The following is a 23,143-nucleotide window of genomic DNA, read 5'->3' on the forward strand; positions in this document are numbered from 1 at the left end:
AAAAAAAAAAAAAAAAAAAAAAAAGGAAACTTTTTTGCTAAAAAAATTAAAATTAGGGACTAGAGGTGTGTTCATAGGTAGATCACATATGGCATAAATGGAGGGCCCCGCATTCAGTTGGCAGCACCAAAAGCAAAATGAAATTATTAAAGCTATACATCTGGTTTTGAGCAGCACAGCCTCTCAGAGTAGCTGCCTGAAATGCACTCAGGAGACGGTTGATGACAAGATCGGGCAGAGCATAGTGCGGCAGACTGCAGCTTAGGAAAGTGCATAGGCTGGGGTGCAGCTCAAGGATAGGGCAACTGCCTGGCATGCTCAGGACACTGCCCATGCTAAACACAATGAGAGACGGACAGAAGGAAGGTAGAGAGAAGATATGTAGGTAGGTGGATGATAGATAGATGGATAGATACATTGATAGGCAGAAAGACAGACGACAGATACATAATACATACATACATTGATAGACAGACAGACAGACACATTGATAGATTACAGTCAGACATCTTTTGTCTCTTGGTATATTCATTACTTTAACTACTAGTACTCAGCTTGTCTCTAATGTGGTATAATTATCCTTGCCCTTTCAGTTTGAGAGTAACAACTTACACCATCTTGTTCTGAAGATTTGTCAAGGTCGTGTCGCTCCCATATCACCCCACTTTTCTCCTGACCTACAGTCCTTGATACCTCAGCTCTTTAAAGTGTGTCCTCAGGATCGACCATCTGTTAACTCTCTTTTGAAAAGGCCTTTTTTAGAAACTCTTATTGCCCGACACTTCTCTCCTGAGGTACGTTTGGGGGTGACTCCAGGTTTTGGTAGAGATTGTAGATGATCAGTCATCGACACATATATTTGATTTTAGGTCCATTCAAGAAGAATTGAGTCCCATGCTTATATGCAGAACGCGGCTATTGGTCTCGCATCTCGCTGGGGAGGTAGTCCATGGTAAGGATCATGTAGCCATGTACTCAGAGAGCATCTGTGGTGTCTGGGAGTGGAGCTTCGTGGAATACTACTGAACTAGCTTGCACAAGACCTAGAGTTCATCAGAAAAATGAAATAATAAAACCCCCTAGTCAATTCTTAGCAGAGCATCACCAAACCTGTGATCCCAGAATTTGGGAAACTGAGGCAAAAGGATCACAACTGCTTGGATCACAACTGCTAGGCCTACCTAAGCTATGTCTGACCCTGATTTAAAAAAGTCCAAAGTTATCTTGTGATACCCTCTCAAAAACAAGTGCAAAGTTCAACTCTTTGGGGTTAGTGCTGTTTCCCAGTGGTTAGTCCTTGGCTAGCATGCAAGATGCCCTGGTTCAATCTTTAGCATGGAAGAAACAGAAAGAGGAATATCTATATCCTTGTTTGATTCATAAGTGTGACTGGGTTTTCACACCACTGTGTAGGCTGTGATTGTCTCAAGCTTTATTGAGATTCCAGCACCCTAATTGTGTTATGTAAAAAAAAAATTTATTATGTGTGTATCACACCATGAGTTTTGACATATTGCTGATACTCATGGAAGAAATTCCGGTAAGTGTGATGAATGTGGACAGTTAGAAAATATAAGTGTAAGCCGGGCGGTGGTGGCGCACGCCTTTAATCCCAGCACTCGGGAGGCAGAGGCAGGCGAATCTCTGTGAGTTCGAGGCCAGCCTGGTCTACAGAGCTAGTTCCAGGACAGGCTCCAAAAGCTACAGAGAAACCCTGTCTCGAAAAACTAAAAAAAAAAAAAAATATATAAGTGTATCAACAACCCTGAAATCATCTGCTTATATGGGTAGAAATGATGTTCCTAAGAAGTTGTCTATCTAGCTCGGAGGTGACCTGGGGAACTCAGCTCCTTTCTTCTCCTTAGTTAGGAAACCGTCACAGAACATGACTTGCTAGTACACATGCTTGATGTGGCTAAATCAAAGCTTACTTTTTGTTGACGCGAAGTGATGGGGGGTCCAGAGGAGACCAGAGTAGACTATTCATAGATCATGAGTTATTGTGCTCTCATGGGGTGATGTTTATTCTATAACAGAAAAGGTGCACTGCCCATTGAGACTTACTTTGCAAAGCCCATTGGAGCTGAAGTTTGGATCTTGGACCTAATAAAAAGTAGTGTGAGAACTCAGATGTAATTCAAAGAATGCAGGTAGTGTTTGGTGGGGATAATAAGTAAGGAGAACAAATCAGTCAGGTATCAAGAATCAGCTGAAGCTCTGGGGTGCTCAGTGGAGAGTTTGAAGCTAATCTGGAATACATGAGACTCTTTCTAAAAAATAAATAAAAATTAAAATGCAGTTATTGCTATAAATATATAAAATAATACTAGAAGCATATTTTTTTCTATTCAAGACATATGCTATGGTACTTTGTCACTGTTTCTCTTCCTGGTGTAGACCATCAAAGCCAAGTGACTTTCCATGGGACACAGCTCACTTGTTCTTATGTCAATATTAGTGGTCTGGAAAATTTTTAAACACTCAAATTGTTTCATTTTGGTTTTAAATTATTCTAATCCAGGGTTTTGAGCATTCTTTAAAAAGATAAGGATAGCTAGTCCCACGGTGGTGCGGGCCTGCAATCCCTTCCCCTGGGAGACAGAGGCAAGAAGATTGTGAATTTGAGGTCCATATGGGCCACCTAGAGACCGGTTTTACACAATGGCAGGAGAGAAGGGGGAGGCAGAAGGAAGGGCATAGGCGTAAGTCTGACAGTGATTTGACCAGACCTAACCGGGATGTGCTGACAGTCTCCTTAAATGTCCCCACAGGGCGTAGCATCACCTCCTCATTCATTTAGAGGGAAAAGGGCTGGACCACACCCTGCTCTCTGGAGCTCCTGTGTGTGCAGGGAACAGACAAGCAGCATGTCATGGGGGAGCAGTGAGATGTGGATTAGTCATCCCACAAAACCGGAGAAAAGCCAGGCCTGGCTGTTTCCTTCCCCTCACCAAATCTGAGGACAGGAAGACCAAATCCTGCCCTGGAGAAAGTCATTAGGTTAGAGAATCTTTTCAGCATCCCTAACTGAGGCTCCCCCACTTCCTTTTAAAATTAATCCTGTGCATGGGTGTGCATGGAGATCAGAGACAGTTTGCAGGGGTGGCTATTCTTTCCTCCATGTGGGTACCAAGCATTGAAGTCGATTGTCAGGCTTGGCGGCAGGCACCCTTACCCACTGAGTCTGTTCGTGAAGAGCCCTCTCTGCTTTGGGGGATTTCTAGGCAATCTGTGCCATTCTATGGTTTGCAGTAGCAAAACTCTTACCTTCACTTTTTTTCTCTTTCTTTCCTTCCTTCCTTCCTTCCTTCCTTCCTTCCTTCCTTCCTTCCTTCCTTCCTTCCTTCCTTTCTTCCTCCCTTTCTTCTTTTTTTTTTCAAGGCAGGGTTTCTCTATGTAGGCCTGATTGATCTGGAACTCGCCCTGCAGACCAAGCTGGTCTCAAACTCACAGAATGCTGGGATTAAGGGTGTGCGCCATCATCACCTGCCTTTAATCTTCACCTTTATCACAAGGTGTCTGCTCTGGGTCTCCTCATATATTCATTTTCATTCCTTTTAAAAAGCATTTTATTTATTTATTATTTTTCCTCTTGATTCCAAAGCCTTTCTCTCCTGATGTTGCATTCTGTAACTTTGAACTTCATACTACAGATGAGTTAAGAGTTCTATCACTGAGGTGAAAACCCACCCATCAATTTGGTACCTGAGATAGTTAGTGAGAATACTTACTCACGGGCTGGAGGATTGGAGTTGAGCATTAGAACATGCGCCAATCCCCACCACCACAAAAGACAAAAGGAAGGGAGAGAGGGAGGGAGGGAGGAAGGAAGGAAAGAGAGAGGGAGAGAGAGAGAGAGAGAGAGAGAGAGAGAGAGAGAGAGAGAGAAACAGAGAGAGAGAGAGAAACAGAGAGAGAGAGAGAGAAACAGAGAGAGAGAGAGACAGAGAGGGGATTATGTCCAAGTGGAACATTTTATTTTCTCAGGTCTGCTGCATACCTTCAGAGGAGACTTGAAGCTCAGCAGTATAAGTTAAAAGTGGAAAGACAATTGGTGAGTGAGACTCCAACTGTGCTCAGGGGTTTCCTCAAAGTTTCTCTGCCCTCAGACATCAATGTGTCCTAATTCATTCTGCTATAAAAACCAAGGCCATTTTCACCTTTTATTTATAGACAGAATCTCGCTATACAGCCCAGGATTGGCCCAGACCTCATTATGTATAGCAAGCCGACTTCCAGCTCTTGCTGAACCTCCTGCCTCAGCCTCCTGGTGGGGAGTACAGGCATGGGCCACCAGGCCTGGCTTCTATTGCTCTTCTTTTGAATTGTTCAGCTGTACAAGTTCTTATTGTCGCTATCACACCCCAGGGTTGCTAAACCTCAGAGGTGCTTGACCTGACAGCCACAACTGACCAGTTCAGCAAATGGACCCAAGTCATAGCATGAAAACAACTGTTGTTTAGAAACAACTTCAAAATGCTGCTGAAAGCATTTCATATTTCAGTTAAGACAGTTCTGCTCCTCGCTAAGCAATCTCCCGCGCAGACTGCTTGGTGATGTACTTCTTGTCTCGAGAAAATAGTCTGGATTAAGCCAGAATATGCAAGTAGGCCTTTATAAATTCTTTTCGTTCATAAACAGGGTCTTCGTCCATCTTCTGCTGAGCCACATCCCAACGAGAGAGAAAACTTACAAAGCCACAGAGAGGAGACTAAACTCCAGGAGCTTCAGTATAGGAAGAACAAAATGAAGGACCAGGTTTAAAATTTCCAGTTCTACCATTGTGTGTGTGTGTGTCATGGTCTTTCACACTGCAGACTTTTCTGCCATATGTCATCTTTGCTTCCAGCCTCCCTGTGGACACAGAGAACTGAGTATACAAAACATTTGATAAAGCGATTTTTTTTATTACGTCTTTTACAGCTATTGATGAACTACAGTAAAAGGGATAGCTTAAAACAGCAGTAACATCAGTTTGTGATTTTGGAGGCTGAAGACCAGAACCAGTGTGGGTCATCATGGGCTCGAGCCTAGAAGCCTGTACACAGTAGGGTTGCTGGCTTCTGGAGGGGGTGTATTGTCTTGGCTGTTCGTGTGTGTGTGTGTGTGTGTGTGTGTGTGTGTGTGTGTGTGTGTGTAGGTGTGTTTGCTGGGATCTAGGCATCAGGAGTTATGATGTTTAAGGTGCTCCTTGGTGTATATTTCGGGTGTAGTCTTTATCAGATAGATGCTCAGTTCTTTATTACTATTGGTCAATCTGAGTCCTAGCCGCGGGTGCTGGTTGTGGAGTCTCTGGAAGGAAATGTTGAGAGAGGCTGTGGGGAAGAACCAGAGAGACCCTGGGTTTGCATCAAGAGGCTGAATGCCAAGAGGATGGAGATGATCTGGGAGGAGGGGTTCCTGAGTGCAGGCTGCTGCAGGACTAAGAGTAAGTCTGGAGAGGCTGTAATGGAGGATAGGAAGGAGGATGAAGGTCCCCTACCTGAGTCCCAGCCTAGTCTGGCAGCGTTGGGTTCCTGGTGGAGAGAGGATCTGTGGATAGGCAGAGTCACAAAGGACTGGAGATGGCAGAAGGAAGGGCTGAAAGGTGTTTCCAAGAAGAACTAGAGGGACCCTGGGTCCACACCAAACAGCCAAGTCCCTAGTGGATGGGAGTGGGCTCTGCTCATCTTCTCAAAAGGCATCTATTAATATTCATTAAGGGGCACACTCTATCCCAGCACGACTTCACTTTAACTAATTACATCTGCAAAGACCCTGTTTCCAAACACATCCCATTCTGGGGCAATGGGTGATAAGACTTCTGTGGATGTGGTGATGGCGATGATGGTGATGATGATGATGATATTGCATCTGATGATGGTAATAATGATAGTGATGATGATGATGGATGTGGTGATGATGATGGTGACAATGATGATGGTGATGGTGACGGTGACAATGATGGTGATGATAATGATGATGATATTGTGGCTGATGATGGTAATAATGATAGTGATGATGATGATAGATGATGGTGATGATGATAGTGATGTTGATGATGGTGATGGTGACGATGATGTTGACTATGATGGTGATGATAATGATGATGAATGGTCTGCATGATACCCGGGCTACTCATGAACTCTTAAGCTCAAGTAATCCTCCCATCTCACCTCTCCCTGTAGTTAGGACTAAAGGTGTGCACACCAGCTTCTACACATCTTTTGAGGGGCAACATGTTCAATTAATGCAAAAACTGAATATACAGAGCAGCTGCATGTGATTCGGAATTGTAATAAAACAAAGGTCTCTGTCCCATACTAGTGTATTCTTCCCAAGCTATGAAGTAGCACAGCCAAAGTGAGCATATCAGTGCATTTAGAAACAACTAGTTTTCTAATAATTACTTATATTACATATTTCAAAATTTTAGGCCTTGTAGAGATTATTTTCAAGTTTTAGATTGGTTTTGCTTTTCAGGAATATTGGAAACAGCTGGAGGAAATCCGCCAACAGTACCACAGTGATATGAAGGAAATTAAAAAGAGGATGGGGCGAGAGCTGAAGGTAAAGTCAGTCTATTAGAGGGAACATTAGTCTATTGATTTAGAGGTGACAAAATGACTAAATAGTAAAAGCAATTTAATATTTAAAACTAGGCTGTCAGCTTTGGTGGAGAGAGGTTCTGTGAGTAGACAGAGTCACGAAGGACTGGGAACAGTAGAAGGAAGGGCTGAAAGTTGTTTCCAAAACCCAAGCAGCCAAGACCCAAGAGTGGGCTGTGTATACATGCAAGCACACACACACACGTGCACATACACATATGTTCATTTACACACATGAACATGCACCTACACACACGTCTACACACAAGCATGCAAGCATGCACACATGTACACACACTCATATCCACATGCATGCATGTAAGCATGCACACACAAACATGGACTCACATCCACACACATTCACACACATGCCCATGCATCCAAGCAGGCACACATGCCCACACATACACAGATGGATACACACTCATGTATACACACACAGAGACACATATACACAGAAACATGGACAGGTGAGGAGAACACAATCTCCTCACAGGAAATGAGAAAGAGGTGATTCTTGGGTTTCTTTCTCTATAGGAAAGCTGTCAGACCTCACAGAAGATTAGCATGATGGTTTACTGGAGGCCACACAGGATGATGACAAGATGTGAGGTCTTAATTAGGAAGCGCTGTTCTTTAAAATACATATTGTCTTCTTCGGATCAGAAAGCCAGTGTTTACTGAGCAGCTGCCTTAGGACAGAACTGGATAGATGCAGAAAGTCCAAAACGAGTATACTCTTATGGCCATAAGGGGAGTGAAAGGGGCCAGAGGCTGTGAGCAGGGGCTCCAAGTCTATGTGGTCATGTGCAGTGTCACTTTTCCTTTTGGGGGGATACTATATTGGTAATAATATATAACGATATATTATATTAGCAATGACCGTTAAGTTATCATAGGGCATAATGGCTTCTGGAGGAGGCATATTGTCCTGGCTGTCCTTGGCTTGTGTTGGGATCTACACATCTGGAGTTATGATATTTGAGGTTAATGATATACCATGTGAAAAATGGTGGCCTCACAAGACTCTATTGTCTGACGTCACTGCCACCTTAGTCTGTATACGTACATGCTATGGTGCTCATATTTCCCAGAACATTCTTTCATTTACGAGACTATGTAAGGCAAAGTCTGGGTCACAGCTGACGTCATTCTTAAAAACCCCACAATGGTGCTGCACTTCCCAGGCTTCTGGAGTGCTGCAGATGGCCGTCTCTTCAGGAGATGACTTAGCTAGCCTGCATTTGACCTGCTGTGTGAAAACATGCAAGTATTGTGACACTATGAATCCTCACCACACCCTGGATGGCTCCTTTTCTGAGGTCTGCTGGGCTCTGCAGACGCCGCCGCCAGGCCCTTCCTCGAATAGACCTGCCATGCTGCTGTGGCAGATCTGCCGCCTCCAGCCTTCCTCACCTCCAAACGCATGTGCAAAGATTAGTACGAGTGAGCGTGAGTGGAGATTTTGCCGTGCGCTTCGTTTATGTCCTACCACAGGAAACTCTGTAACTCACCCAGAGCCACTTAGCAGTTCGAAGGCTAGCTAAGGGGATGCCTCTGGCACATCTGCTTCCCAGCGGATAGAGTTCTACTCACAAGGACACACGTATGACCGAATGAAATGAGACTGCCATAGCCGAGCCTCCTAGGTGCAGAGGAGCAAAGATGAGATGACTGAGGAGAAGGAAGGCTTCTGTGGAAGAGTTGAAGGACAGAGGGCAGGGGCTGGACCAAGAAGAGGGGTGGACTTTAGATGGTCTGAGCTAAGCGACTTGTTCTAAAAAAGCCACACAGGGGCCTGTGCTGGTGGTAAAGGGGTGGGTCTCTCTAGGGCAGCGCTTCTCTCACGGTGGGGAGCCTGTGCCACCATCAGCCTTATGTTTGGTGGCTCTGCAATGGGAAGTCTGAATCCAGAAAAGCAGAATAGCAGGCGTTCACCCCTCCTTGTCTGTTTCCTACCTTTATTTGGGGTACTGGGGATCGAACTCAGGTTATTGGGTGTGGCCAGGGCCAGCGAGCAGGCATTTCTAGAGTCCGTGAAAGAAGCATTTGATGAGAACTAAGTCAATTCCAAGGTACAGGAGAAACCAAGAGAGCTCTGAGGTGTCTGTGACTAGCTCTTCGCCCTCTCAGAGAGGGACAGACAGTAAGTAGCCTATAGAGCCAACCTCATTGACTGTGTGTGTAATCCGTACTCAAGGAGAATGCAGACCTCAGTCATAAAACCTATTTGGTGAAGAGGAGTCACCTGCCTGCCCACCCTGACGTTCCTGAGGAAGAGGCCTCGGCGCAGGTAGAGACGCTATTGCTAGGGGTGTGTGAGCATTCCAGTGAGGGCGTAGTGGGGTGGGGACCTTCTCCAAAGCTCAGGTGCTATCCTGCCATTTCCTTTCCTGTTCCTCCCACCCTCCACTCCCATATCATCTCTAGGCGGCTGCTCGTGAGCTTTCTGCCACAATCGTCTAGTCTTCATTTTCTAGACGAGAGCACAGCACATAAAAGCCACCATCCCTTAGGTTCCCTTTTCATCTGGCTTCTTTCATGCAACAGGAAGCATCATTATGCTAATCGTGTTGAGTTTCACCTATGGTGTTCATAGAGTTTATCATCCCTGGTCCCTGCTGAGCATATCCCACTGCATAATATATCAACATTTGTTCTCAATTCAACTATGAATGGATATTTACATAGTTTTGGCTATTACAAACAGCTGGAACCATGATGAGCAAATGTTGCCCCCATATATGTAGGGGTACCATCTCCCTTATTTCTCAGGGACAGGGTTTACAACTAGTCCTGAAGCTCACTGTTTAGGCTGTGACAGCTGTCCAGAGAGCTCCAGGATCAGCCTGTTTGTTTCCCAGGGTTGCGGTTCCAGGCAGACACAGCCATTCCCAGTCTTTTATGATGAGGAGAGGGGTTCCAGTGCAGGGCCTCGTGCTTCCGCAGCAAGGGAGCTTACATGAGGAGCCATCTCCCAGCCCTAATAGGCAAGTCTTAAAGTGATAGGCACATCTCTTCTTTCTTTAGAAATATATACACTGGAAAAAGACTTTTATATTGGATACTAATGATCTTTATATGTGTGCCGTCAGCATGAATTGATCTCAGGGGCTGTAATTTGAAGGTTTTACTGAATTGATAAACTAAGGTTTTTTTCTTGTTATTCTAGAGAGGAGTAAAGTTTGAAATTAGCCTAGATAAATGTATTTCTGAGGATGACAACATCCAAGAGAATGAGGTATGCCATTATGTACACATTGCCCTGATCAGCTATGATGAAGAGAGTTTTTCTTCAGGTTCATGAAATTGTTATACGGGCTATAATGAGAATTTCCTAAATACACTTAGAAGCAAGGAGTCTGATGCTTAAATGAACCTTCCAAAGACTTCTTATCTTCTCATGTAAAAAGATGAGACTATTTCCCTGGATGAACCATTCTACTATAATTTATGTTTCTTTAATAAATAAGTTATTTTCCTGATAATGTTAACTTTTTATTATTGCCAATAAAAAAGCCTGGTATATAGTCAACAGTTAATATGTTGATTTAAAAATCTTTGAGCAAGTAATCTGAAAGTGTCATTTATTTTGGGTCTTGATTACTTTAGATCTAATAACTTTGCAGCTACCTTTGGATAAATCTCACTTGTGCATCTGGACTCCCTTGATGTGGCAATAAGTGCTCATGTGCAGAAAAACACCCGGATTTCATTTTATTACTTAATGTTAATCCCTTTATTATTTCAACTTTCTTCAGAACTTCCAACAAATGTCAATTCCAACATTAACCGATTTATTTTTTCCATTTTATTTCCTCTGTATTCATCTTTTAGATTATTAAAAGTTAAATATGAACATCATACCTGACGCTCATTTTGTCTGTGTGCTGCTAGAGATTAGAACTTATGTACTGTGCAAGGAAAATTCTCTGTCACTGAGCTGTCCCCCAGCCCTCTCATGATCAATGGGCTATCCTCAGCCATCTCATGGTCTCTATCCTCTTACATCTCTTGGGGGCTGGGAATGCAAGTCAATGGTAGAGCGTGCTAACCTGTGTAGTAGTCAGGGTTGAGCCCTCCCAGTTTTTATGTCACTGTAGCTTTACAAATATTTTGTACATAGTGACTTCATTAGCATGGCGGGAGCGAGTGTTTACTCAACCATTTGGTCTCTAATGCCCCAGAGCTGTGGGATCTGAGCAGAAAAGCTCTGGGGAGGGGTACATCACATGACTTCCATGATGTGAGGTGCTGAGGTTAGCTTGAGAAAATGGCTTTAGCTGCTAGGATGGTCTTCCTTTTTCAGTTTTCTGTTCCTGAAAACAAAATGACCATTTTAGTATTGGGGCAGTTTTAGGACCTAATCAACTTGGTTGTAAAGTTCAGTGCGCTTGGTGTCCATGGTGTCAACTACTGAGGAAGCTGAGGGAGGATGAGGTAGGGAATTCCAGAACACTGCGGGTACCATCGTGAGGCCCCAGCTTAGGAAGAAAAATAAGGGAGCTGGAGAGAGGGCTCAGTGCTTAAGAGCAGTAGTTTCTCTTCCAGAGGACCTGGGACATTTGATTCCCTGTCCATGTGACATCCCACCGTCATGTCTAATGCCAGTTCCAGGGGATTCAGCACCCTCTTATGGTCATCTTGGGCACCAGACACACAAGTGGTATATAGACATACATGTAGATAAAACACTCATACACCTAAAACAAAAGTAAGTAAATATTTTTTAAAAAGAAGAAGAAAAAGACTTTTGTGTTGGATACTGAGAATAGGAAGTGGATAAGGAAACCCTGAAGAGGGTAGTGCAATTTGGAAGGTAGAAATCAAGTTGTTCCGTGATCAGGGCTGGCTGCCATTTGCAAGAAGAGATGAAAACATTGCTGTTTCTGTCTCAGTCAAAATGGTTTCACCTTTAAAATAATATGGATTTGTTTAACAGATATCTATATTATATATATGCATGTATACAGATACGTATATTACACACCATGTAGCTTGGAAATGAATATTTGGGGACACACACATATTAATGCATTTAACTCTCAATATGGCTTTTTACTCATGAAAAATTGTGAAATTTCTTTAGGTAATGGATAAACTAAATGACACTTTGAGCTTTGAAGATGGCGTGAAGTTTCAGGAGTACAGACCTATAAAGGAGCATGAAGATTACACAGACAGAGCCATTGAAGAACTCTGTGGCCCAGAAGCAGGTACATGTTGCTTGAAAGTAGGGGAGGAAAGGGGAATTTTTCATTGCAGTCATCTCCAACTCTCTCCATTGCACTCTTGGTTCTTTCCCTGCACACACTCTTCATTTAGCATTACACACACACACACACACACACACGCGCGCGCGCACACACACACACACACACACACAGAGCAAGTACCTCAACCTCAGCGTGTGTCCTCCTCCTTCCCAGAGACCTTTGCTTCAGATCAAGGCATTGCTCCTTCTCCACACGCAGGGCATCTCCTCCTCAGACATACTACTGAATTTTTCCTCTGCCTCCATGTCTTCTGCTGCTAGGTAGGACTCTATCACTCTTGAGCACTGTGGCGACATAGGAAACCATGCATAATCCAGGGTTCTGGAGCCAGTGGTAGTCTGAATCCTAGCTAGCACTGGGGTTTCTGGTCATGGGGCATTTCCTCTTTTGCAAGTTACTTTTATGTTCTAAATCCCCTTTTTCCTCTTTGAGGCATAGGAAACAGCAGTAATAATAACCACACAGGTTACAGGGTTGCTGTAGTAATAAGAGTGATAAAGGATATGTACAAGGTACCTGCCTAAATGATAAGTGTCTAATAAATAATCTTTCCTTAATAAAAAATGATTGATTGATTGATTGATTAACTTTTATACATGTGTGCCTGCAGGGGGTTTTGCGCACCTCTTGCATGAAGGTGCTGGTGGAGGCCAGAGACAGATCCCCTGGAATTACAGGAGGTTGTGAGCCACCTGATGTGGGAACCCAGAGGCAAGGCAGCAGGAGTGTGAAGCCTCTCGACACACCACATCTACACTCAGAAGCAGGTGTAGCTGCTGCTCAGATCACTTTCTCTACTCAAATATAATCAGGAGCCAAACCTAAAGAGCTGTGTTGCCCACAGTATGCAGAGTTCTTCCACATCAATTGAGGAAATAAAGAAGGTTCCCAACAGACATGCCCAGACCCAGACAGTCCCTTGCTGAGGCTCTATTCCACTTGATTCTTCATCATATCAAATAGACAATTAAAACTAAACATTGCATTGGGAAAAATATGAAATCTGATCCTAAACAATGATACTACAAAACAAAATTTAAAAAAAATTACATGTAAGATTACATATTTAAAAATGAAGTAAAAGAATGTGTATATACATATTTTCTTAAATAGGGAAGAACTGGTTCTTCTTTTTTTAATTAATTTTTATTGAGCACTACATTTTTCTCTGCTCCCCTCCCTTCTTCTCCCCTACCCTTCAACCATCTCCCGAGGTACCTATGCTCCCAATTTACTCAGGAGATCTTGTGTTTTCTACTTCCCATGTAGATTAGATCTATGTAAGTCTCTCTTAGAGTCCTCATTGTTGTCTAGGTTCTCTGGGGTTGTGATTTCTAGGCTGATTTTCTTTGCTTTATGTTTAAAGTATGAATGAGTACATGTGATAATTGTCTTTCTGTGTCTGGGTTACCTCACTCAAAATGATGTTTTCTAGCTCTACCCATTTGCCTGCAAAATTCAAGATGTCATTATTTTTTTCTGCTGTGTAGTACTCCATTGTGTAAATATACCACATTTTCCTTATCCATTCTTCCGTAAAGGGGCATTTAGGTTGTTTCCAGGTTCTGGCTATGACAAACAAAGCTGCTATGAACATAGTTGAGCACATGTCGTTGTGGCACAATTGAGCATCCTTTGGATATACACCCAAAAGTGGTATTACTGGGTCTTGAGGTAGGTTGTTTCCTAATTTTCTGAGAAATCGCCCTACTGATATCCAAAGGTGCTGTACCAGCTTGCATTCCCACCAGCAATGCAGGGTGTTCCCCTTACCCCACAACCTCTCCAGCATAAGTTGTCATCAGTGTTTTTGATCTTGGCCATTCTTACAGATGTAAGATGGAATCTCAGAGTTGTTTTGATTTGCATTTCTCTGATGACTGAGGATGTTGAGCATTTCCTTAGGTGTCTTTCAGCCATTTTAGATTCCTCTGTTGAGAATTCTCTGTTTAGGTCTGTACTCCATTTTTTTTTTTTTACTTGTTCTTTTGATGACCAATTTCTTGAGTTCTTTGTATATTCTGGAGATCAGACCTCTGTCTGATGTGGGGTTGGTGAAGATCTTTTCCCATTCTGTAGGCTGCCATTTTGTCTTGTTGATCATGTCCTTTGCTTTACAAAAGCTTTTCAGTTTCAGGAGGTCCCATTTATTGATTGTGAGCACCCCACCTATGATGCCATCCCTGGGCAGTGGTTTTGGGAGGCAGAAGGAAGGGGACTGAATGTGAGCTGAGAACAGCACTCTTCCATGGCCTCTGCTTCAGTGCCTGCCTGGAGCTCCTGCCGTGACTTCCTTTGTGAGGAAGTATTTCATGCTGTAAGATGAGATAAACCCTTTCCTCCAACAGCTGCTTTTGGCATGGTGTTTGTTACAGCAACAGAAAGCAAATGGGGACAGTACCTAAGAATTGCTCGGTGCTGCTGTTGTCATTCCCTGGCTGCCCCGGAACTAATGAGCTATTGTCTTACACCCAGAGGGCTGCCACTTTTCTGAGATGGTCTCTGTGGAGAACAGGCGGAGGTGGGATGCCCGAGCACCTCAGACTCTGCTGCAAATAATGGCGACAGCGGATGTCATCTCCACCTGCCCCACCATGCCTGAGGGTGAGTCTTGGGTCAGTTAGCGTTGGCCCGGGGGCCCGGCACAGCTGTGCTGCCAGCACACACCGTATTGGAATAGTTGTCACTTCTCAGTCACTAAACATTTGACACAGACATTGTTTGGGCATCCGGAGAATCAAGTTGAGACTTGGCTTCCTAGCGGTTGATGATGCTGGTCATGCAAAAGGAAAGGAAGAAAACCACACCTGCCGTCTTTCCTGAAGTGAGAGAGGGGAGACAAGGAGGGTGTCTTCTGGACTTAATTCCCACACCAGCCTAATTAGAGCCTTGTCATTTCATCGACGATTTCTTTTACCCCTCAGTAATAAAATTGGTCTTCGGGTTAGGGATGCAACTCTGCTGTCAAGAGCTCGTCTAGCATGCACAGGTCAAGCTCCAGCAAACAGGTGGTCATGTTTATGCAACAAGGAGTTTTCACTACTGACTCAACCCCAAGCCCTTGGAAGTCATCTTAATAAACAGGGAGGTTTTTTTTTATTGCTCACTTCCTTTGTTCCTTCTTATCGCATAACCCTGAGAACAGGTTAAAGTTTAAAACCACGGTATAAGGTGAGTGAACAGCCATCCATGTCCTTGGACTCAATTATCCCAAATGGAAATATTCAGAACAAAAGCTTTGTCTATGCTGAACACAAACGGATGTCTTCTTGTCCTCGTTCCCTAAGTAGTGCAGTATAACAATGACTGTGCAGCATTTGCATTGTGTTATGCTGGGCAAGTCACCTAGAGTTGATTTAAAGCCTATGGAATAGGCTGGAGAGATGGCTCAGCAGCTCAGTTCCCAGCACCCAACTGTGGTAACATGTAACTTGAGCTGTAGGAGACCTAACCCCTTCTTCTGACCTCCTGAGTACTGCAACCACATGCACAAACCAACACCCTCACACATATACACATAATTGCTAAAAATAATAATAATTAAGTCTTAAAGAATAAAGTGTGCTGGCCATTAGACATGGTGGCACATGTGGGAGGGAAAGATGGAGACCAGGAGTATCAGGAGTGCAAGATCACCCTCAGGTACATAGACAGTTCAAAGCTAGTGTAAACTGCATGAGACACTGTCTCATCCCCACTCCTATAAAAGTATGTGGGAAGGTGTGCATAGCTTTTATGCAAATAGTGCCTATTGCCTATAAACTATTGAATCATACACATATTTGAAAATATTTTACTTTTATTACCCTTAATTATGGACCATTGTGTCTGTGTGTGGATATACACATGAGAAGTGTCTGTGGAGACCAGCCATTAGCATCTCCCTGAAGCTGGAGTTACAGGTGGTTGAAAGAGACCATGTGGGAAGCAAACTTGAATCTTCTCCAAGAGCTGCAAGTGCTTTCAATTGCTAAGCCATTTCTCGAGCCCACATGCACAGATTTTTATATCATTGGATGCATTCTAATTAATCTGCTTTGGGTGCCAAGAGATAAGTGTGTATCATGAAAGTGAGTTAATGTAGTATATGAGCTGACTTATAATTCTGGAAGACCACGGGTGAACTCAGCTTAAAAAATAAGCACATGGAAACTCATCCCAGTGCACACAGTAAGATATGACTCTTCTCATCAACACATGACAAAAAGGCAGTAAAGTTGCTTTTATGCTGGTTTCTTTATTAATAAAATGGGGTATGTGATTACATCCATGGTTCTAACATTTTATGGTCTTAGAGAAACTGAACAAAGAAGCACCTTTATGTTTGCTAATGTAGTATCCTTTATAGATGGCCAAGTTGTTGTGATGGAAGGTAGTCCAGAAAGTGGGAAGCAGTGGTGGTATGTACCAGGGACCTCGAGTGCTTTGGCAGCAGCCCATGCCTGCAGCAGTTCACTGTCAACCAGGAAAGGAGAGCCTGGTATGTAGTTTATTTCTTACTAAGCTACTGCTACCCCCATGGACTTATGTCGATGTTTTATGAGTGCAAAAAGGTGCTAACAGTATATTTGGCTTGCGAGAGAACTGGGAACATGTCTTGCCTTGTCTGATTTGCTCTCAAACCAAGCTGTTTCCAAGTGATGTGACAAATGGCATGAACTTCCAAGGACAGAGGCATAATTTTGTGTAGCATTTGAAGGTGGCAACTAAATCTAGCATTGCTCATCTGATAGGTATTCAGGGGCTCACCTTATTTTCCTATGGGTAATGAGAATGCAAACCAACAATAGTTCGTTTTGTTTTGTTTCCACTGTATTTTGTTTTTAAAGAGTACACGCCACTTTGTAGCTCTGGACAGCTGGATAGCCTGGAACTCTTTGTTATGTAGACCAGGCTGGCCTTGAACTCACAGGGATCCATCTTCCTCTACCTCCTGAGTGGTCTTCATTTTTATTTTTTAAATATTTATTTATTTATTATGTATATAATATTCTGTGTGTATGCCTGCAGGCCAGAAGAGGGCACCAGACCTCATTACAGATGGTTGTGAGCCACCATGTGGTTGCTGGGAATTGAACTCAGGACCTTTGGAAGAGCAGGCAATGCTCTTAACCTCTGAGCCATCTCTCCAGCCCCATGGTCTTCATTTTTAAAGCAACACCCATCCCTTCCTTCTCACCAGAATCTTTGTGTTGTCCAAGAAAACGTCAAGCTTATAGGCACTAGTGATCTTCCTGCTTCTTGAGTAGCTAGGATGACAAGCACACATCATTACATACAGATACAATATATACTATATGTTATATATTATTTTTCATTTTTTACTGTTTTTATTCAGCTATATATTTTTCTACTCTCCTTCCTTCCTCCCCCTATGTTATAGATTATATAACTTCCTCTCTCTCTCTCTCTCTCTCTCTCTCTCTCTCTCTATATATATATATATATATATATAAAATCTCACATGATACACACACTATATATATATATAATCTCACATGATACACACACACTCTGTGCCTGTGCTTCCTGAGTGCTGGAATTAAAGGCATGTACTACCGCACCTGACTAATCCATATTATATTTTTATTATCAGATTTTCTTAATTGACTCAAAATGGCTACCATATGATTCTTCATCTTTGTTTAGATTCATTACTAAGTGATTTATTTTCCGCTGAATCAAAATATAATTTCCTTTGTTACAGTTTAACTTTCTCCTGGGATGTTTACATCTGTGTTATTGTTTAACTTTTTCCCTAGGAAGTTTACACTAAATTCATTCTGGGGGCATCAAGCATAGGTCAGGCATGGTGCTGTATAACTATGGCCCTAGCATTTTGGAAGTAGAGGCTGGAATACCTTGTGTTTGAGACAGCCTGTTAGAAATGGGTTTGAGGATTCCAAGAAAATGACTGCATGACTTAAATTATTTCAGTAAAGCGAAGTTTTTAAGGATGGGTTCAATTTTGGCAGGTCTTAAGTTTTGATACTCATACTTTTAAAATTTTTATGCAACCTTCAAATGGGGTAATTTTGTCTCTTCCTGTCTGAACCTTATCATGATACTCATTTTTTTTCTTGTGTTGCCTACTTTTAGTACAGCACCAAACAACTGAATATTGCATTAATTGCTTTTCTCATCATTGATACTAAATACTCAACAAGAAGCAACTTAAGGGACAAAGGACTTTTGGTTCATGATTTGAGGAGCTGCTGTCCATCCAGGAAGGCATGGAAGAAGATGTCTCTGTGGTGTCAGGAGCATGTGGCAGCTGCTCGCATACATCTTAGTGCACCAGAGAGCAGAGATGGGACAGGAAGCAGGGCAGGACTATAAAACTCAAGGCTCTTTGCCTAGCAACCCACTTTCCCTATTCAGGATCCACCTCCCAAAGGTTGCACAATGTCACCACATAGTGCCACTAGCTGGGGTCTAAGTGTTCAAATACTTGAGCCTGTGGGGGACATTTCACATCCAAACCACAGCATGTTTCTTTTGGCATCCCTGTCAGCACCTTGTTTTGCCATCATGAATGGCATTCACTGTAGGACTGTGGGTGTATGTTGTTCATCCAGTGCACAGATGAGTCTACCTCTGTTTCTTTCAGTAGGAATGATAAAACCACAGCTTCCTCAAGCAGACCAGGAAGAGGCAGAAATAGCCTCTGATGTTGTAGTGGATGATGAACAGCTGGATCCAGGATCTGACGGTGATATGTAAGTCAGTCATGCAAGTGAGCCAGAAGATGGCTGTAGAGATCTACCTAAGGAGACCAAGTTTTATAATATAAATGGATTTGTTTGGGCTCTGTCCCCACTCCCCCATCTCTGTGGTGTACATGTGCATGTGTACAGAGATGCATGTGTGTCTGTGCCTAACAGAATATGTTTTTCTGTTTTAGGGTTGACTCATAAGCTTGCTTCACAGCAGGGCATATATCGATAATACCCAAACTTGACAGTTCCAGGCAGAAAGGCAGGAGGATCAAGAATTCAATGTCAGCTTCAGCTATAAGCAAATTGAAGGCCAGCCCAGGGTACATGGCATCGTATCTCAACTCCCCCACAAAATGATGAATTGCATGATATTAAATATATATGCATGCCAGGTGTTGGTGGTGGCACATGCCTTTAATTCCAGAACTCAGGAGGCAGGCAGAGCACTGTTGAGTTCAAGGCCAGCCTAGTCTACAAAGTGAGTTCCAGGACAGCCAGGGCTGTTACACATGGAGAAACCCTGTCTCAGAAAACAAAACCACACACACACACACACACACACACACACACACACACACACACACACACACGCCACATTTTCTTTGTGTATTTATTTTTTATTTGAAACAGGATTGATCTTTCTATGTTGCTAGGCCGATAGACAAATCATTTCAAGTGCACTTCCTATTTCAGCCTCCCTTGTAGTGGGGAACAGGCATGTTTCACTGTGCCTGGTAGTTTAAAATGAATTTTCTAATAGTTCAAATTTCCTTCTATAGGTATGACTTAACTTTATAGTTGTTATTGATATAGTTTTTGTCTTTTGGCAGCACTAAGGACTGAGTGAACCTAGGACTTTTTACATGTTATATATTCATTCTTCCATGTTTTCTTAAAAACCTATCTGGATATGATCTATTGGGTTTTCCACTTATGTATATTTTTTACCCAACTGAATTTTTCTTATATCCATATGTCCTTATTTTATTAATTTGAAATGATTTCTGATAATAATTTTGGCAGTACTGAGATTCAAAAATATAATATCCCATAAATGCAAGGCAATTCTTCTACTCCCATAGAAATAACCTCTAGAGTTAGTTCATCATCTTCCTTGTTAGTGAAGAATGGAGTTGGGTATCTAGCTCATTGGCAGAGCATGCACTGAACATGAACAAAGCCCTCATTTGATTCCCAGCACCGAACACTGAAACAATCCATTTTGTCCATGTTTTTGCACTAGATTTAGTCACATGTTTTCTAATGATAGTTTGTGACTTATTTTGAAGAGGTGTTTTTTCTTCCTCTCCTTTTGTACATTTCTTTCAATGTTTTCTTCTTTGGGTCCTGCTCCATTTGTGACCTTTGGAAAACAAGAAGGGGTTAGAAAAAAAAATTCTAGTAATGTGGCTTGTCTATTTTGACCCAATTTGGTGTCTTACTTCCTGTTCTATTGCTGTGCTAAAACACCATGACAAAGGAAACTTATAAAAGGAAGCATTTAATTGGGGTTTGCTTACAGGTTCAGAGGGTGAGTCTGTGATCTCATGACAGGGAGCGTAGCGGCAGGCAGGTAGTGGGAGAGAGGCTAGACCTGGTGTGGGCTTTTGAAACCTCAACAAGGCCACCACTCCTAATCTTTCCCAAGCAGTCCCACCAACTGAGAACCAAACATTCAAATACCTGAGTTTATGGGGTAGGCATTCTCACTCAAACTACCACACTTGGGAAGAAATCCCACAAGAAATTCGTAAGCTCAGACTTGGTTTTGCTCAGATTTGGAGTTTGAATCACAGCATGGAGACCCCCACACTCAGAAACCAGCATAAAAAGTTACATTAAAGGATGTTATTGCTTCTACTATCTCAGAAGAAGTAAGTATAAAACGTTCAGGTGTTATAATATGCTGAATTTTCTCAGGAGAAATGAAGATGAGTTCATTAAATTAAACTTAAATGTAAAAACAGCATCTAGCCAGATGAGACCCTCTTTCAAAACAAAGTAAAACACAGCCACTCAGAATCTACTACAAGAGACTGCAAGCACAAGAAATAGCTGAATTAGGCCTAGGCCATGAAAAACTTCATAATTATGTTGTGAAGATTATATTTTAAGTTATTTAATTAAAACAATTAGGGAGTAGGGGCAGAGAGAACACAGCTCAGTAAAAGAATGCCTACTTAGCATGTATGAGAATTCTTGCAGGAATAATGTAGAGTGACAGAGAAGGACTTCCTCTGCATGTGTATAGGCTCCTGTACCTGCCCATGTCTGCACACACATTCAGTCACATACACTTCCCTCCCCAAGCCAAACTGATACAATAATTTGCTATATGATGAAGATCCAACTTGCATAATGCTCAGGTGGAAGCAGACAATGAAAAAGGAAACTAGTGTTTTCTATTACTGCTTTTATATCATAACACTGATTCTGACTGCTTACTATTTCAGAAAATATGAGGAGTCTGAAGATGAGTTGAGAAGTGAAATGATAGAATCCCTAGAAAAACTTGCAACTTCCACAGAAGAAAGGGAAGAGGCTCCCAGCTGCTCCAAGAATGCTGAAAAGCCAGGAGAGAAAGAAAGGCTAAACTTGGCAGCCAGAAACTCCAGTGAAGGTCTGGAGTTTGGCCTGTCTAATCTGCATTGTTAAGACCACAGTTCATCAAATGCCAGTCAAGATGTGCACATATAAATAACCTACCTCTCATTGCTGGTGATTGATGTCCTTAAAGAAAAATCTCTCACTGAGCTTACATACTTTGCCCAGATTATGCTCTTGAGGGACAACTGGTGAATGCTGTTTTTTAGCTTTAACTCTATTAAATTGGAACTATCTGTTCATATCTCCTGTTTGTCTTTAAAATAAAATTTCTTAGGGAAAAAAAACCCAGCTTTGGCTATGTATGGCAGTTACTACACTGGTCCTTGCTCAAATGGTAGTAAAACTCTATTAACCCTTCCATTCCCTTTAAGGCTCTTGTAACATTTACTTGGAGTCCAAGGGAACAAATTTTAGCAATAGAATACTGGAACTATTGTGATCTTACACTTTGGGGGTGAGCAGAGTTAAGAGGAAGCACAATGGGGAAAGTGAGGTAAACTGCAGAGGCCAATTTTCTTCTAGAAATTCCGAAGTTCCTATCATAGCTATGTAACAGAAGTAACTTTTCTGTTGTATTCACAGACATGAACACAGATGCACTCTCATTTACTTATTCAAAGCAATGCTTAGGAGTCGAGGGTACTTTTACATAATATTCTGAAAGTACTAATAACAACACTGGTACTTGTCATAATTTTTCTTACATGATGATCCTGTAAAATACTCTGGAAATTATTAAATTAGGGCATGTGGGGCTGGTGGTATAGCTCAGAGGTAAGGTAGATGCTCAGCATGCACAAGAACTTGGGTTTGATTCCCAACACCAAAACCAACTATATGAGATACAACTATCTCTAACTCACTTAAGGCCCCTATAAAGAGCTGGAGAGATGGTTTGGTTTCTAAGAGGACTCAGAACAACGTTCTCTCCTCCCACAAGAACCATAGACTAACTAACAAAACCCCCAGTACCCGGTATCAGAAACCTTTTTGTCATGGGACCATGATCAAGAGACCCCCGAGACAATATAGGCTATTGCTACTTACTGCCTTTGTTACCTAACAGAATTGAAGGGAAGTCCCCATTGATGAAGACATCACACACTTTGGACACAAGACTTGCAGGATTCAAGGTGATCTGACTGGAAAGCTTCCTCTTTTGACTGGAAACTAGATTTCATAATGCAGGAAGGTGCTTTGTCAGCTGCCAAGGGATGATAGCAATCATTAGTCTTGCTCAGCTGTGATGCTTATAAGCCTCAACAATGACCAGCATGAGCTGTCTCTAAACGTGCAACAGTGGTACTTATATACTGGTGGTAACCAATTGCTGCCAAATTGGATGGAAGGATCATTCAAGAGAAGGGAAGTCATGCCTGGTTAGTGAGGTCATGGATTTTGGAGAACGTATTGCTGCCACTTTCATAAACTGCTGTTTATGAAACTGCATTTTAAATGTCTATCTTTATACCATGGATAAGTGTAGTTTTCATTCTGCAGCAGATGGAGACCATCATAGGAAGCTACATCTGGTCCAGTGTAGAGAAGAGCTGCTGTGGGGTGCCCAGTCCCAACTGATACATCTATAACACAACCCTTACACCTAAGGTACAGTGAACATTCCACAAGAGAGGGATAGAAAGATTTTAAGAGCCAGAGGATCAGGTAGTCTGTTGTAATATTCTTATTTTCTAGATATGACAAAGGAATCTGCACCCACAAAATCTCAACAATGTGCCTAAACAAGACCTGAAGAGTGACCACTCCAGTTGATAGTCAAAGCGGATGAGGAAATCTTACATGGCTCAATCCCTAGATGAGGGTTCTCAACCTTCCTAATGCTGTGACTTTTTAATACAGTTCCTCAAGTTGTTGTGACCCCCAACCATAAAATTATCTCATTGCTACGTCATAACTGTAATTTTGCTAATGTTATGAACTGTAATGTAAATAT

The 23,143-nt window shown here is 42.4% G+C and overlaps 1 protein-coding gene across 9 annotated transcripts in view; it reads left to right on the forward strand.

Moving 5' to 3' along the window:
* Nek5 (NIMA related kinase 5) overlaps nt 1-21,627 on the forward strand; it is a 33,947-nt gene extending 12,320 nt beyond the window's left edge. For 3 of the 9 annotated variants that reach the window (XM_050137750.1, XM_050137751.1, XM_050137754.1), the window contains 12 exons: nt 594-794; nt 870-952; nt 3,988-4,054; nt 4,642-4,758; nt 6,463-6,549; nt 8,788-8,880; nt 9,760-9,828; nt 11,677-11,803; nt 14,339-14,467; nt 16,212-16,343; nt 18,474-18,582; nt 21,036-21,626. In XM_050137750.1, the coding sequence (XP_049993707.1) occupies nt 594-794; nt 870-952; nt 3,988-4,054; nt 4,642-4,758; nt 6,463-6,549; nt 8,788-8,880; nt 9,760-9,828; nt 11,677-11,803; nt 14,339-14,467; nt 16,212-16,343; nt 18,474-18,582; nt 21,036-21,237 (1,416 nt within the window). In that variant the 3' untranslated portion in view covers nt 21,238-21,626. Of the gene's footprint in view, nt 1-593; nt 795-869; nt 953-3,987; nt 4,055-4,641; nt 4,759-6,462; nt 6,550-8,787; nt 8,881-9,759; nt 9,829-11,676; nt 14,181-14,338; nt 14,471-16,211; nt 16,344-18,473; nt 18,583-21,035 lie in introns of those variants that run through there. The other 6 variants (XM_050137753.1, XM_050137752.1, XM_050137755.1 and 3 more) reach the window with 6 other exon arrangements.
* Nucleotides 21,628-23,143: the final 1,516 nt, after the last annotated feature.

This window comes from Alexandromys fortis, unplaced genomic scaffold (assembly GCF_014885135.2).
Source record: "Alexandromys fortis isolate MF-2015 unplaced genomic scaffold, M_Fortis_MF-2015_v1.1 scaffold_3, whole genome shotgun sequence".
NCBI lineage: Eukaryota > Metazoa > Chordata > Mammalia > Rodentia > Cricetidae > Alexandromys > Alexandromys fortis.